The sequence below is a fragment of the Oreochromis aureus genome, linkage group 19 (assembly GCF_013358895.1).
Source record: "Oreochromis aureus strain Israel breed Guangdong linkage group 19, ZZ_aureus, whole genome shotgun sequence".
NCBI classification, from domain to species: domain Eukaryota; kingdom Metazoa; phylum Chordata; class Actinopteri; order Cichliformes; family Cichlidae; genus Oreochromis; species Oreochromis aureus.
This window is the reverse complement of record NC_052960.1, coordinates 24,284,584-24,299,524: the sequence shown is the minus strand read 5'-3', so window position 1 is coordinate 24,299,524 and position 14,941 is coordinate 24,284,584. Positions and strand designations below refer to the sequence as shown.

Sequence of the window (14,941 nt, the reverse complement as noted above, 5' to 3'; positions counted from 1 at the left end):
TAGCTTATGAGAGCAGGGCAGGGGCAGGAAAAGCCCTTTAATCCCATCATCCCTTCCTCCTGCTTCCCTCCAGGACCTGCCTCCACTCACAGCACAGGCTGACCGTAGAGAGGAGCCTCTGTTTGGGGCGAAGAACAACTGCAGCACAGTTGTCCGAAGACATCTATACTGTTACATTGTTACCACTGTACAAAAAGGCTTTTAGAGCCAGGGATGATTTTAAAAAGCCTGGATTTCATTTTAAACTCAGTAATGAAACATTTGCTTCGAAGTACAAGACACGGGCAGCTAATATTGCTAACTACTCAGCAGTTGCCCAGACAGCTTGTTTTATTTGTGGTAACCAAATCAATTATCAGGATGGCTGAAACCTGTATGTGATCACCTACGCTCCTGCTTTTATCCATTGGTGTTTCCTAAGACTACATCACCCCTACACATGAAAAAGTTGAGTTGCATTCTTACTCGACCAGCACCAACTTGTCACTGAGCAAAGAATTCACACTTGACTCCAAATTTTTACAGTTAAACGGCTCAACGGATGATAGCCAAGAGCTGCTGGTGGCGGGTTGAAGGCGGCTTTTATCTGGGAAAATAAAAATGAGAGAAATGCCTCAACAGTCTATAAAATTACAAATTAACTGTTCTTCCAGCCTTTTTTTTAATGTGTTTCAAAGCATCATCATATGAGTGAAGCGTGTTGCTGTACGGTTTTTGAAGCGCTGCTGTAGGCTGCTGGTATTTAGCCGTGCTCTGTGTTGCCTCTGTATCAGCTGGAGCTGTGCTCTCCTTTGTGGAAGTCTGACTTTACAGATTCTGTCAGTTAGAGGCCACCGAATCAGCAGGGTGTCAGAAAAGTAAAGATCGGGTTCAATTCTATCAGCGTTGTTGAAGTTACTCCTTGTCAGCCGAGGAAGTCGATAAAGGTCACCGATGACATCATAGCCCCTAACGAAGTCTGATGCAGGGTGACGCCCAAAAACGCAGCGAGCGGACACATTTGGAAAAACAAACAATCAACGATATAAAAAATGAAGTGAGGCTGTTTCCTGGTTTGAGTGTGACGGCAGCCAGCAGATAAACCACTGCATGCTGCACAGGTGACGGGGAGAAAGACGGCGCACGAGGCGAAAAGGCGGCCAATTAACACATCCACCGCGCTCAAAACCAACATTTCATGGGAGTTCTGAAAAAGGAAAAAAAATCTGATGGTTTTTTTTAAAAAAAAACCCATAAAAACAAATCTGGAGTCAGCTCTTCTGTCACTGCTCTGCTGCTAGCCAGCACACCGAGCGCTCTCGCTCTCTTCTTTCCAGGGAGGAAAAAGGCTTCCCTTACGCTCTGCAGAGGGCACAAGGCTTTATTATTTTAGCTCTCCTGGCAAAATAACATAAAGGGGGGGAGAGGGGCGAGGGTGAGAGAGGGAGACGTGGGAGGGAGTTTGGTTTCAATATTAGATGTGTCAGCTGCCCTGGATGCGAGGGAGCATTAAACAGAAGCGCATGCGAGGGCGTGAGTGGAGACCCCAGGTCTTTTATTTTTTGGGGGGTTTTTTGGGATCAAGGCAGGAAAGATAGATGGTTCAACCAAGAAAGAACGAAAGAAAGAAACTACTGCTCATGTATAACCTTTTTCAGTCTTACTGCATCACAGTCACCTGTTAAAGTAAAAGAGACGAAATAAAAGAGCAGAGGGAAAGACACAGAAGATGAGGAAAGACACAAAGACCGGGACAGGGAAAAGAAGGATGAAGGGGAAGGAAGACAGAGGGCAGAAGAAGATGAAAGAGACGCACACACACAATCACACACACACGGACACACAATCACAAGCAAGGAGGTAATCTCATACTATGCAGTAACTGCTTCCCTCCCTCGCTCCCCGACACACACACACTGTCTGTTGGCTCTCTGGTTCCATTCACAGAAATGTAAATGGGGTGCAGCAGAGCCAGACAGCTCTGCTTCTGGTTAGTGGTCAGTGAGAAAGAAAGAAAGAGAGAGATGGACCTGTTAGGAGGAGGGTGATCAGAGCACGTGGGAGGCCTGGAGTAAACTTGCTCACCAGCTGACTTTATTAGTCTAATTGTCTTGAAAATTCACGTTATTAATGACTCAATATGGTTTTGACTCCCGCTAACGAGATCCTTTATTATAAGTTAGACAGCGTGTCCTTTGATACAGCAGAGACCTGTAAGACAAATAAAGTACCTCCGCTTAATGGAGGAGCACTGAGTGGAGGTTCTGTATAGAGGACATAAAGACATGAGTGCTGTATATATCACTGTAAGGATGAGTATGAGTGAGAACGGTGGAGTAAATGCAATTAAAAATGGTAATTGGTGCAAATAGAAGAACAAGAAAGTGGAAAGACAGAGGTAAGCTACTATTTGTGTGGCCCAGAAGACAAGTGGGGTACACGGGGAGAGTGTGGGGGCTTAATGATGGGTGGGACATGAAGCCAGGACTGCGTCTCTCTTGGTACTTGTGTGTCTGTGTGCTGGATTTCTTACAGCCCAGCGCACAACCTGCCATCTGTTTGACTCTGCCAGCAACAAAATAACCTCTTCCAATGGGGTTGGCTCAAACCGCGCGCGCACACACACACACACTTACAGTCAGGTTGCTCACATACAAACACGCTTAGACATGCACAGTGTATATTGGGTACATTTTGCAATCATCATCCATCATGACGATTCAGGTGAGATTATGCAATTGAACCAACGGTGGCAATAAATCCACATGTCAGCAGGACAGAAGGCAAAACAGAAAGAGTGAGACAACTAACTTAAAAAAATAAATCCTATCAACCCATCACTTCACAGTGCAAAAATATTTTGTCAGCTACAACTGTGGCTCCAGTTGACTAATCGCCAACTCTCTTTTCCCCGTGCGCCCTCGAGAGCAGTCTTCCTGATATGATACAATGAGCCTTTTTGTTCGGCTCCATGTCTGCCTTATCTGTTAAGTATCTCAACAATTTCCTTAAGGGGAAGCTTTGTAATTAAAAGCCCGACCGTATGTCAACGCCACTGTCAGCCAGCGGGCTAAGAACCGCCCTGAACCTCAGCCAGGGATAGAGCAAAGGGCATGCACAGGTGTGTACGAGGCAGACGAGTGTGCGTACGTGCTGCAAACATCACCTGGTGGAGAAAAAAAAACAGGAACAAAAAAAGCAGGCAGCGCATGCAGGAATCAAAGAGCTTAGAAACTGATGGAGATTTGAAAACTTGCCAGAGAGGAGAAAAATGAGCAGATGCACAGGAGGCTTTAAGGCTTAAAATGTTGTATAATATATGTATGCGTTCAAGAACGGCACTGAAGAATGCAGAAAAGGTGGCGGGGAGTTAGACGTGACCAGAACACACAGACGGGCCTGTCTTTTTCATCCATTATTCATTGAACGGTGTGCAGAGAGGATTTCAAAGGGCATTAATGAGGTGTAATAATACATGCATAGCTGTGGCCTGCAGACACGGCTCGTACGAAGGCCGCGGGCTGACAATGACCTACTGATCTACAGCTGTCTGCTAATTTTTTGCCTTTCTTTTTTGCCTACCTAGTGAAGGTGCACCAAGGTGTGCATCCAACTCGTACCTGACAAAGACGGGTTTTCTTTCACACAGCAGAGGTCCCAACATACAAGGCGGTTTTTGTTTCACAGTATAGCACAGTTCAATCTGAGCATTTTCACTTCAGTCTGTGATCTGATATGAAAACCTTTAATAACATTTTGCTAAGCAACAGGCTTTTTCCACTAATGCTCAGCTGTGTGTTATCCTTGGAAAAACACTGCGTCTAGACAGTGCCGCCTAATGCATAATGTGCTTAGAAGGACCAGACAACACAACATGTTTTAATGTTGATTTAAACGATCAACTACCATTTATTACTCTTTGTTAAAAAACTGTGTGAATACAGTAACATGTGTAGGTTTACAGATGTAAAAACTGAACACTGGTGCCAGTGTTTGTATAACTGCAGAGAGTCTAGGAGAAATACCCCGCTATGATCCCTTGTGAGTTTGTTTGTAATGATTAATTCCCATCCACAAACGTGTCTGAAATGCCTACTGGATTAAATGCCTGACAGACTGAGGACAGAAGTGCCATTGTTTAACAAATCATCATTCAAAGCTTGTTTGGCCTGAACATTTACTCCACTTGCCAGAAAGATTTCTTGATAATGTTGCCGGGGAAATGAGCCTTCACGCAGACACTGTGAAAACCAAAATGTTGCCGCGGAGAAACACAACACAACGGAGGAACTTTTTACGCTGAAGTTGTGATGAACAGACAGCCACGCTGAGCCCACACATGTACAGGTTAATTACAGGCTAGCGATGTGGAGACTGCTCCACCATAAACAATTAGAAATAAAAATAATAATAATATGCAAAATAAGACCAAGAAGGTACACGAGTACTGCTTTAGGGCTTAAAAAAAAAGAAAGAAAGTACATCGGATGACTAATCGTCAACACTATCAGTGTCATTGTGGTGTGATTTAAAATAGATGCTTGTTAAAGATCAGATGACTTGTTTTTAGTCACTCTCTATAAAGAAATAGCAATAAAAATAAGAGTTAAAAACTTTGCACAGCTGGCAACATGTGCAGACCTATGAACATATGAGCGTTTGAGCTAAGTAGGTAAACACAAAGGCAACTAACAGTCCTCTTACATGGGCTGTAAGTGATCTTACAGCCCATGTAAGAGGTGACAAGGAAAAGACTTTATGGTGCTAGAATGGTAGAGCCAACTGGATTCTCCAGGGACATCTGAGCAAGAAAGAGGGGAAACTCGGACTGACCAGAAGTCTCAGGGACACTCAGGGATACTGGAAGGGAAAGAGCTGCTGTGGGTGGGTATTAATAATGATAATAATAATAAAAATAAACATCTGACCAGAGTGGTGCTTGCTTGAGGTAAACACAGAGCATGAAGAAGGGCTTAGGGGTGGATATAGAAGAAACTAACGTGCACTACAGCAGCACAGTAAAGCGCTCCTGCTGTGACAGTAGCAACATCCTGATTAAACACATCAATACATCCATTACAAAGATTACATAGAACTCTTCCTCCAGACATGAGGTGAGAAACAGCTGACCCCACCATAAATACTGACTGGAAACCATCTCTGTCCACACACACATACACACACACACACACACACACACACACACACACACACACACACGCACACGCACACACGCACACGTATAGATCTGTTACCTTCAGGAAGATGCTGTCACCATCAAAGACTAACAGCACACATCAAAGGTTTTTGAAAGTGTGTAGAAGTGAGCGTGTGTGGAAAAAAAGTAGGAAACAAGGAGAGGCAGAGAACGAGAGTGTGTGTGTGTGTGTGTGTGTGTGTGTGTGTGTGTGTGTGTGTGTGTGTGTGTGTGTGCACTCATGCTTGTTTGTGTGATGATGTGTGTGTGAACTGTAGAGCATGAGCGTAAATCGGTGAATGCTGAGGTTTTAACGAGTCGCCTAATCACCCAAACACCTCCTGCTGATATTTACAGTCCTTGCGGTGGGGTGGGGTGACCACACACACACACACACACACACACACACACACACACACACACACACACACACACACACACACGGTGTGTGTGTGTGAAGGACACGGTGACCACACACCCACGGTGCGTCTTCCTCTCGCTCATGCGGACACACACTTTCTTCTTCTGCCTTCTTTTATTTAGAACGTCGCATTAACTGCAGACTCTGCTTACGCATGAACACAAATGTGCGCACACAGCGACTCAATGGCAAAACTGAATGTGCATGTCTGCTGATTCACATGTGCCATATACTTCCATCAGAGCTCCGCGGGGATATCAGCAGGGGGGGTGTGTGGTCAGTAAATACTCAGGGGAGGTTACGAATGACACACACACACACACACACACACACACACACACATAGTCTCTGTTCTTTGTCATCAGTCTCTCACATCAGTCAACTTGGCCTCTCAAACTTTTTTTTTCACAGCAAATGACACCAGCTCTTGGAGAAATAAACAACGCTGCGCACTGAGACAACTTAATGGAAACGAGGAACTGCACTTCACACACACACAGAGATCACAAGGCCTGCTTACCTCACACACACATAAATAAACACCCAGCAAACAGTTTGACTTTAAACATGATTTTTAAAGACCCACTATATTACCATTAGATGACTTTTTAAAGGGTAATTACGACCTTTTTTTCTACTATGATCTATTACTGTTACTTGTTAAGAAGGCATTGTGGCAAATGTTTATGCTTAAAAATAAAGCAGTTTTCTTCCATAACTTCTATCCAGGAGTCAGTGATCACAACCAGAGTTCAACCAAAACAACTACACGCTTTGAACATACTGAAAAAAATCTGAATTGATATTTAGAGGCCAGCTGTAAACCTTCAAGGGCATATTTGTCCTTAACACCTGCTGATCCTGACACACACTAATCCACACACTTCCCCCCAAAGTCACACAGTGCCACACACGGAAAACACAAAACCTAAGTGACAACTTTGCAGCCTGGTGTTGCGGTTGCTGAGGGGAAATTGTGCCATCTGCCAGTAAACAACAGTCATTTTACCCCTACTGCTCGTCCATCTGTGGATGTGGGGAACTCTCCTGGAGGCCAGAGGGCCACGGGGGAGACAAGACGCAGGCCAGAGACGCCTACGAGGAGCAGTCCCAACTGGACAGCAATGAATTGTTGACACTTGAGAATTTTATCATCAGTGTGTAATATTACTTAATTCTAAAAGGCATTCTTATTTTTTTCTTTTAAAAAAATCAATTTGAACCTGAAATTTGGGGATTTTTAATAGTGGTACATAAAAATTCCACCGTCAAATGTAATGGAATGAAATATCACAGAGTAGTCCTCTTAGCCAAAAGAAGGGTGTGTCTGATATTCCCTTGTTGGTCTTTCTGCATCATCATAGTAATATTAGACCGGGATCATTATTGAAACTGACCAATCACGTTGTTGTGATGGAAAAAATAGGAAAACTTTTATTTTTTTTATATTAAAGTCTATTCTTGAACCAATGATAAGCATTTTAAGTGTATTCTTTATTAATTTATGCAACATAATAAGCATATTGTCATGTTAGCTTAATAACTTTTGGTTTGCTAATGTGTTTTTAGCATTAGCCAAATTCTTGGCTAATGCTAACTCAATGCTCAGATAATGTCATTGCTCACTTTTAAGATGATGTGTGAACAAAACCAACACAGGGATATGAGATCACGCCAAAAGGACCAGCAGGAGATGCAGTATATGTACCTAAAGTGTTGATTTCTCTGATGCTATATAGCATAACGTTGACATTACTGTATTTACTACTATTTCTGCTATGACTGAAAGAAAAACAGCTAACAACACTTTCATGACAACCCCCCCCCCCCCCAAAACATTAATTTGTGCCAGATATTCAAGTGAAACAAATCTCAGAAATAATATCCAGATCACAACAGGACTTCTAAGTGTCACGAAGGCTATAACGACAGTACCCACTTAGCATCAGACGTTGGTGTATTTGTTGTTTCTACATTGGTCAGTCAAAGGTTTTCTTTCTTTAGCCCAAAAATATCAACTGAAAATTTTTATATTCGATCTGATTTGGCCCAAGATGTGTTTGTTTTGGACCTGCAAATAGGGCCTGTAAATGTCCCACCCAGAAGAAATAATACAAACTTTAGCAGACATAACAACTTTAAGATTTGGTTGAAAAGCCAAATGTGACCAAAAAAAAGTCTTTTCAGATCTCTGAAAGGACATTTTAAGAAAAAGATGCAGCTTTACATGCAAACCCACTGTGCAATTTGGATCAAAAGTGACATTTAGATCAACCTCAGGTGCCTACACCCTCATCAGAAACACACGATCATAAAAGGACCTAAAGGAGTATCGCCACAACTCACTTAATCTGTTGAGCTAATCAGCCACTCTAAAACTACAGAGCACACCATGTCTATTATCTTAGGGGGGTGTGATCATAAGGCGCTATGACAATCCAGAGGACTGAATGAATAAGGTTGCCATGCAACGCACCATCGAAAAGGAATTAAATTTACATGTAGATGTAAATAAATGGGCAAATACATCTAACCTTCATTTAACTGTCCTACACAAAAAAAACACTGTGCCCAAAAATGTGTGAACTTAACAGCGAAAGCTCAGAGCTGTTTAGACGCAAAACCCATTTCTTTCCAGCAAGTTTTGACTGGGTGGGTAATTATGAAGGTGAACAAAGAGTCTCGCAATTTCAGCTTGATTCTAAGGTAAAAAGCTTTCCACTGCACCAGGAAGCGTCCTTGGCAGACGCACTGCTGCACGTGTTATCACCACAGCTATCCACTTGACGTCAGATGAATCATCACACCCCAACATGACAAACATTAGGAACTTGAAACAATATCCTCCTCAGAGCCGTGGGCTCCGCGTGCATTTGGCTGCAGGTACACGAAGATCACAGCCTGAACTGCCGCCACCCAGAGGGGGGTAAAAAAAAAAAAACACAGACACACTCAGCTTTTTGGATGATCCTACGCATGAGAGACTGTGATGGCTCCCAGCAGGGAAGGCAATCAGGCAGACAGAATCACACATTGTCTTTCCTTACATTATGCGTTTTACACGAGAGAGGGCGGGGACAAGTCTCTTTTAAAGTCGCTGGATGCAGAGGATAATGTGGCTATTTAGCAGTTATCTCTCAAAGCTGTGTTCATTATCACTGATCAGCAGATTAAGACCCACAAACGCAAGTCTCCACTTTGGTGACTTAAGTCCAAGTCTTGAATCTCAAAGTCTGCATCTCTGCTCTGACCTCAGTTATTTGGGCGACAGCCAAAACAAACTGTACACACAAAAGCAGCAGTTAGAAAAGCTGTAATACCGCGATCTTTTACACACATGCACACAGTGTCTCAGCTTGCGTAAGACAGCTGGGCCCTCTCCAGAAGGCGCCCCGGCTCCTCGTCTTTCTTAATGCGCTGTACCGTGTAAAGAGTGTCAAAGACTCATTTTAAATAACCCTCACATAAAAAGGAAAAAAAAAGGGAGGGGAGAGAAAGAAGTGTTGGCTAACGCCTACGAATAAAGATTACTCTGTGTTGTTTTTTTTTTTCTTTAATAGCAATATGGAGAGATTAAAGCAAACGCAGTCAAAGTTTATTTTGGATTGATCTTTGGGTATTTCTCTGCCTGGAGAACAAAGAGGGAAAATCTCGCTAAGCTCAGCGAACCGAGAAGAGGCCAATTAAATCCTCCTCGGACAAAAAAAGTCATAAAAATTTTTTGTTGAAAAAGAGAAAGGACTCCATTCGCATAAACAGTAAATGGGACTTTAAAATGCCATTATTTGAGGTGAGGAACACAGAAAAATTAATGTCTTTCAAATCACATGGAAAAGAAAGCAATGAACAAGAGTGCACAAGAAGCTGTTTAATGACCCTTTCTATCCTTTCAATGTAAAGCCAACATTTGGATTATTCAAATCACAATTTAAAAAAAAGAAGCTGGAACCACTCAGAGTTTGGTATTTTTAGCTAATAATATTAATCACAAAGCATTAAAGGGGATCTTTGCTCAAATTGTTCTCTAAAATGATGTTGCAATAAGTTTGAGGCACAAAATTCAAAAGCAGACGTAGGACAATTAATAATGTGGCATCAGCAGTGTGGGGTTGGATGTCTGTGTCCTACCTGTGGGCTGAGCAGTGGGCAGCCTGGCTGGAACGGCGCAGAGAGGAAGGAGGAGAGAAAGCCAGAGTGAGCACCACAGAGCAGTCATTCCTCTGGACGAAGAGGTCAGACGCAGAGCAGCGAGGCCCGACTCCAACTTAGACAACATCCTCCGTTCGCATACTGTCCAGCAGAAGGGCGGCCGCAGATGCCGCAAGAATCTGTCCGACAGCTCCCCACCACGGACCTGAAACAAGCAGCAGAATCAGTCAAAGAGAAGCCAGGCTGTCCATCGAGGCTATAAACACAGAAATCAACACAGCCAGAAACTTAAAAAACCCAACAACAAATGGCTGTACATTGAACGCAGTGCAACAAAGCGCCTTGGGGTCTGTGCATATGCTAACATGTTTTGACCTGACATTCCACACAGAGTTTAAAGATTAGACTGGAAATCCCTCTTCAAAGTTTTTTCTTAGAAACTTTCTCTGAGCAGCTGGTTCTTAGGATGCGAAAACAGAAATTCCAACATACGAACAGCTCAAAATGAAAACTTCAGTAACCTACCGTGAGTTCAGATCACAAGTTCAACAATCAATCAATTAACTTGCTCATTCTTACAGAGCTAAACAGCCTGATGCTCTTTTCCCGGGGACTCTTTTCTACTCGACAAAGTCACCCTCCATTATCAGAGTGCTCGGGAAGCATGGAGGCTACAGAAAGGGATAGCAGAGTGTTTCAGCCCCTAAGTTTTCCCGAGCAAGGAAAAGTTGGAATGCCCAGTGAGATGTGAGTGAGATGCCCAGAAAAGTAAAAGAAAAATCTCCCCACATGAGCACACGTAAACACACATGGTACCACTATTAACCTAAACGTCAGAGGGTCTGTGAATCTCCTGAATACCTTTGGTTGTGGGACGTCCACCTTAACACACACGCTCCTACAGAGACGTTTATTGAATACACATGCTAACATTACAGAACGAGCTTCACTTGCACACACTGAGGTGTATTGTACACAGACACACAGTCCAAAGAAAGGTTGTGTTGTCTTAAGTCTTAACAGTACTGTTTTTCTTTCCCTTGCAGGACCTGTGACCTACACCTCGCTTAGCACAACTGCGAGGACGCATTTGCACGTTATCGAGCTTCAGTAAAGAAAAACACAGACTGTGGACACTTCACAAGACACACGTGGATAAATAAAGCAGCACACACACACACGGTGTCCTAATTTAAACAGTGCCACCGCACCTTTTACCCGTCAACAAACTTCAGCCTTTAATGTTCTCCTTATGAACTCCCAGGAGTCATTCTACTCCCGTCTCAGCCCATCCTCACCTTCTTACAACACGAGACACCTACATGCTGCTGAGGTTTGTTTATACAGCACGATAACGCCTTCGCTCTCAGGCCCTGGAGGTGGCTGATTACAGGCCTCTCTAAATCTAAACTTTTGTTTTCTCTGGCAGGCACAGAAACAGACACACACACAGATTAATATATACATATATATTAAAAAAAAGCAGCTTTTTACGAGGCAGTACACTTGGAGAGCTGACAGGGCTTCAGAGTTAGTTCTTATCAACCCGTAGATCTGTTTAGACAAGTAGCATGACAGCCTCTCAAACCATGTGAGAAGAAGATCGAAGACAATAATCTGGTGTCAGGTGGGGGTTTAGACTAGGCCAGAGTCCACGGCGAGTGTTTGAATCTGAAGAGCAGCAAAGTGCTGCAGTGCAATTGATGCATTTAGGGTGAAATAAATGACAGCCACGTGCAAGAGCAGTAATTAATATGTGCCCTTTGTTACACACAACAACCTGATATCCTCACTGAAAATGAAACCCTCATATACAGCACAACCAGCTAAAAACACTTTGATATCACTTAACAACCTCAAATAGCTGAGTAGAAGAAGAAGAGGAGGTAATATGGATCCCAAAGACCCAGGGAGGAGTTCAAAGCCACAAATTTTCATGCTAATATTTTCTTAAAGCGTGGCAGGGAAACACAACTACGGCAATGAATAATGCATGAGCATTAATCATGCAGGACTATCTTCACATTGTAATAGCTCAGGGGCGGAAAAGCGCTTCAACCCGGGTTCAAATCCCTGTCATCCCTCTATCCTCAGTGAGGAGCGACGCGAGGAAGTCACATGCTAGTCACACCTCCATGGAGTGTCAGCAATCTTTAATAATTAAGTCGGATAATCAGCTTTGTGTTCTTGGGGGGGAAAAAAGGACATTAGAGGGTTTTTTTGGAGAGTGGAGCCAAGTGGAGGTTAGATGGGTAATAAAGAGACACACAAGTGGGTCATCTTCCTTTTCAGCACGCCTTTCTCTACTCCAACTTTTTTCCTTTGCAATGCAATGCATGTCTCACACCCACCATCTCCCTTCTGCCTGTCCCTTCGCGACTTCTTGCCTGCCTTCATAGCTGAGCCACCCTCTCTTCAGAGCACTCGCTCGAACGAGCCTTCAGGTGAGAAGAGATATTGATCAGCTGAGAGGCAGAGGAGAGCTCGGCACTTCAGAGCTGTCAGAGGTTCAGGGGTGACTCCGGGCTCAGCTCACCTCGGGCTGACACTCAGACGGGCGGCGTCTCGTCTGAGACTCAGCCTGCACATGGAAAAAGATCTGAACGCCAGGGTTTTGTCCTCTGTGTTAAAGCAGAAGACACAGATGGACAGCAAAGTCCCTTTTGACATTAAATTAAAATGTTATAAATCGTACTAAGGTTGGTATAAACTCAGCTTTTACTGCCTCAGACATGTGAGAATCCTAATTACAGGGGAACAGAAAGACTAGAAGTCCTTACATATATAGGCACAAATTTTATATCAGAGGTATAGTGTAAAGCTCAGATAAGGTCACATAAGTTTATTTTCTTTGAATAGCTGGAATATGAAAGCAAATGAGTGTTTGTGCATGAAAGTAATGATAATTTTTCTCTGTCAAATTAGACAAGCTGAAGCAGATTAATGAACCCTTCTCTTTATGAACGAGAAGGAAAACGTAAAGGCACTAAACCAGGAGCAGAGCGATGGTCTCGGGCCAATTTCACTAATGAAAAGAGGCAATCAGAGTCTCATTTGGAACCGAAAGTGTCTGAGGCTCGCCTGATTGAAAAAGCTGCACACTGGCACGCATTATTTCTCGGGTCAATAGATACAATTAATTTGGAGCATTAGCACAACTATTATCGGTCGCACGCTTGTTTATGACAGCATTTTTTTTTTTTTTTTTTTTAATAAGCTAAAGCAACAGAGCCCAAATCTCATTTTCAGCGTCTCTCTCGCAGGACGCTATAATCTGCTAATTTTCTTCGGGTTGGGAGTTGACATGGTGGGAGTCAAAGCCGAGCTGAGTGGCCAAAAAGGAGGAGAAGAAGAAGAAAATCACCATCTGAATCCCATTGATGCGCATGTGTTTGAAGAGGGGATGAGTGATCTGCTGCTGAGGGGAGAGAACCGCACAGTTCATTCACTGAGAGGGAGAGGAGGGGGGACAATCCGCCGCTTTCTAACTTCAGAGATGATCAGAGGATTTGGGGGAGTGCGGCTCTGTGAAAGAGATGTGCAATTCATATTTCAGCGCCAAACCTGAGAAGACGTCAGTACTGCGGTGAGGAGAAACGGCGTGCCCATCCTAACGAGCACGGAGATGGCTGGATTATTTATTTATTTATTTTAAAAAAACAACAACAACATAAAACCAGGACAGGTTCGATTCATTCTGAATGAAGAGCGAGCTCACCTCAAACGAAATCTGGCAGGTATCACCACAAACCCCCCCTTTGTGCGTGATTTAATTTGGCCTCTTTCTTTCTAAAACACTCAGTTTCACAGTTTCCTTCATTCGTGGATTTTTCTGTAAATATTGAAAAACTGGAAAGGATGAAGGGAATGACTTTGGATGTGGAGAGAACGCTTTAGCGCAAATTACTTTTTTCCCCTCACTGAAAAATCAACCAAACTCAATCAACTGCTGGAAAAAGCATACACGTTTCCCAACCCAAATATGTTTTACAGTATTTTTTCCACTTGTTTTTTTCTTACAGCGTGCGTAATTTCAGCAACACACACAAACCTTTACAAGCCATAACAGAAACCGCTTTGCGCTCCTGCTCCAAACCCGTGGCAATAGATTTGCGCACTGACTGTTGCTTTTCTCCAAGTCTGCTGACACCGGCCAGGACGCGCCAATTGCGCACGAACAGGGACCTCCACGCCACCTGTGCTGTGGCACAGCCGCGGGGCTGCTCCACAACTCACACAGTGTACACAGTCCTCAAAGCTCCAACCTGTCCGCATCTACAAGGAAGTGAAGCTGTGAGACTTGTGTGTCTGAGTCTGCGTAACCTGCTTGTAAATAATAATAATAATAATAATAATAATAATAATGTTTATAATATTTACCCACAGTATCCCGTTTTGACAGAAAAGATCAGCCTTCAGATTTTAGATGGCACCAAGCTTTCCTTGGTTGAAACAACCTCTAATCTCCGGTAAACTTCACAAAAAACCCACAAAACTACTTTTAAATCCTCAAGTTCCAGCGCTTGGAGAGCAGTTTGGCGACAGCGGAAAAAAAAGAGTCACAAATCCCCCCCTCACGACTTGAAGGCGAGTGTCTTCGACTCGGGCACAGCCACCGAGAAAAGCCAACTTCTCTCCACTAAATCCCGTCCTCCGCCGCGCGCTGCTGTCCGCGTTGTCCAAAGTGTCCAGTCCTCCAAAGTCCGTTCATCCTGTCCTGCGAGTGGGCAGAGTGGACGAGGCAGACGGGGACGCGGGATGCGCGGTTCCTTTGCGTCTCCTCCGGCGCAGATGCCAGTTTCGGTGCGTTTCGTCGCTTCTGATCAACCAACGTAGAGTGGTGGCTCTTCTCCTCTCGCTGTCTGTGAAGTAGGAGTTGCAAGGTGCTGCCGTCAAGCGTGCACGGCTGGGAAACACGAGGAGTTCCAGGTCCACTTTCAAAATAAAATCCTTGGCTCGGATCCGATGACGCATGCTTTGCTCGGAGGCACTCATTCAATTATGAAAATGCAGGAAAGGTAAGAAAAAAAAAGCACTCGCCAGCCTATGAGCAATCTTCAAAGGAGCTCTGAGATGCAGCAATGGTTATATCGTATCGTTTCATGCGCTTCAGTACTTGTGTGTACTTAAATAAGAGTCTTTATTATTTATTGTTTTTTAAACGTATTTTTTCTTAATTGCTCAAATCCTGTCAT

The 14,941-nt window shown here is 43.7% G+C and overlaps 1 protein-coding gene across 9 annotated transcripts in view; it reads right to left on the bottom strand.

The window, feature by feature from the left end:
• fgfr3 (fibroblast growth factor receptor 3) overlaps window positions 1–14,591 on the bottom strand; it is a 66,957-nt gene extending 52,366 nt beyond the window's left edge. For 8 of the 9 annotated variants that reach the window (XM_039603246.1, XM_039603250.1, XM_039603244.1 and 5 more), the window contains exons 1-2: window positions 14,127–14,591; window positions 9,726–9,951 (exon numbers count right to left, since the gene is read on the bottom strand). In XM_039603246.1, coding sequence (XP_039459180.1) covers window positions 9,726–9,873 — 148 coding nt within the window. In that variant the 5' untranslated portion in view covers window positions 9,874–9,951; window positions 14,127–14,591. The remainder of the gene's footprint in view (window positions 1–9,725; window positions 9,952–14,126) is intronic. The other variant, XM_039603245.1, reaches the window with a different exon arrangement.
• Window positions 14,592–14,941: the final 350 nt, after the last annotated feature.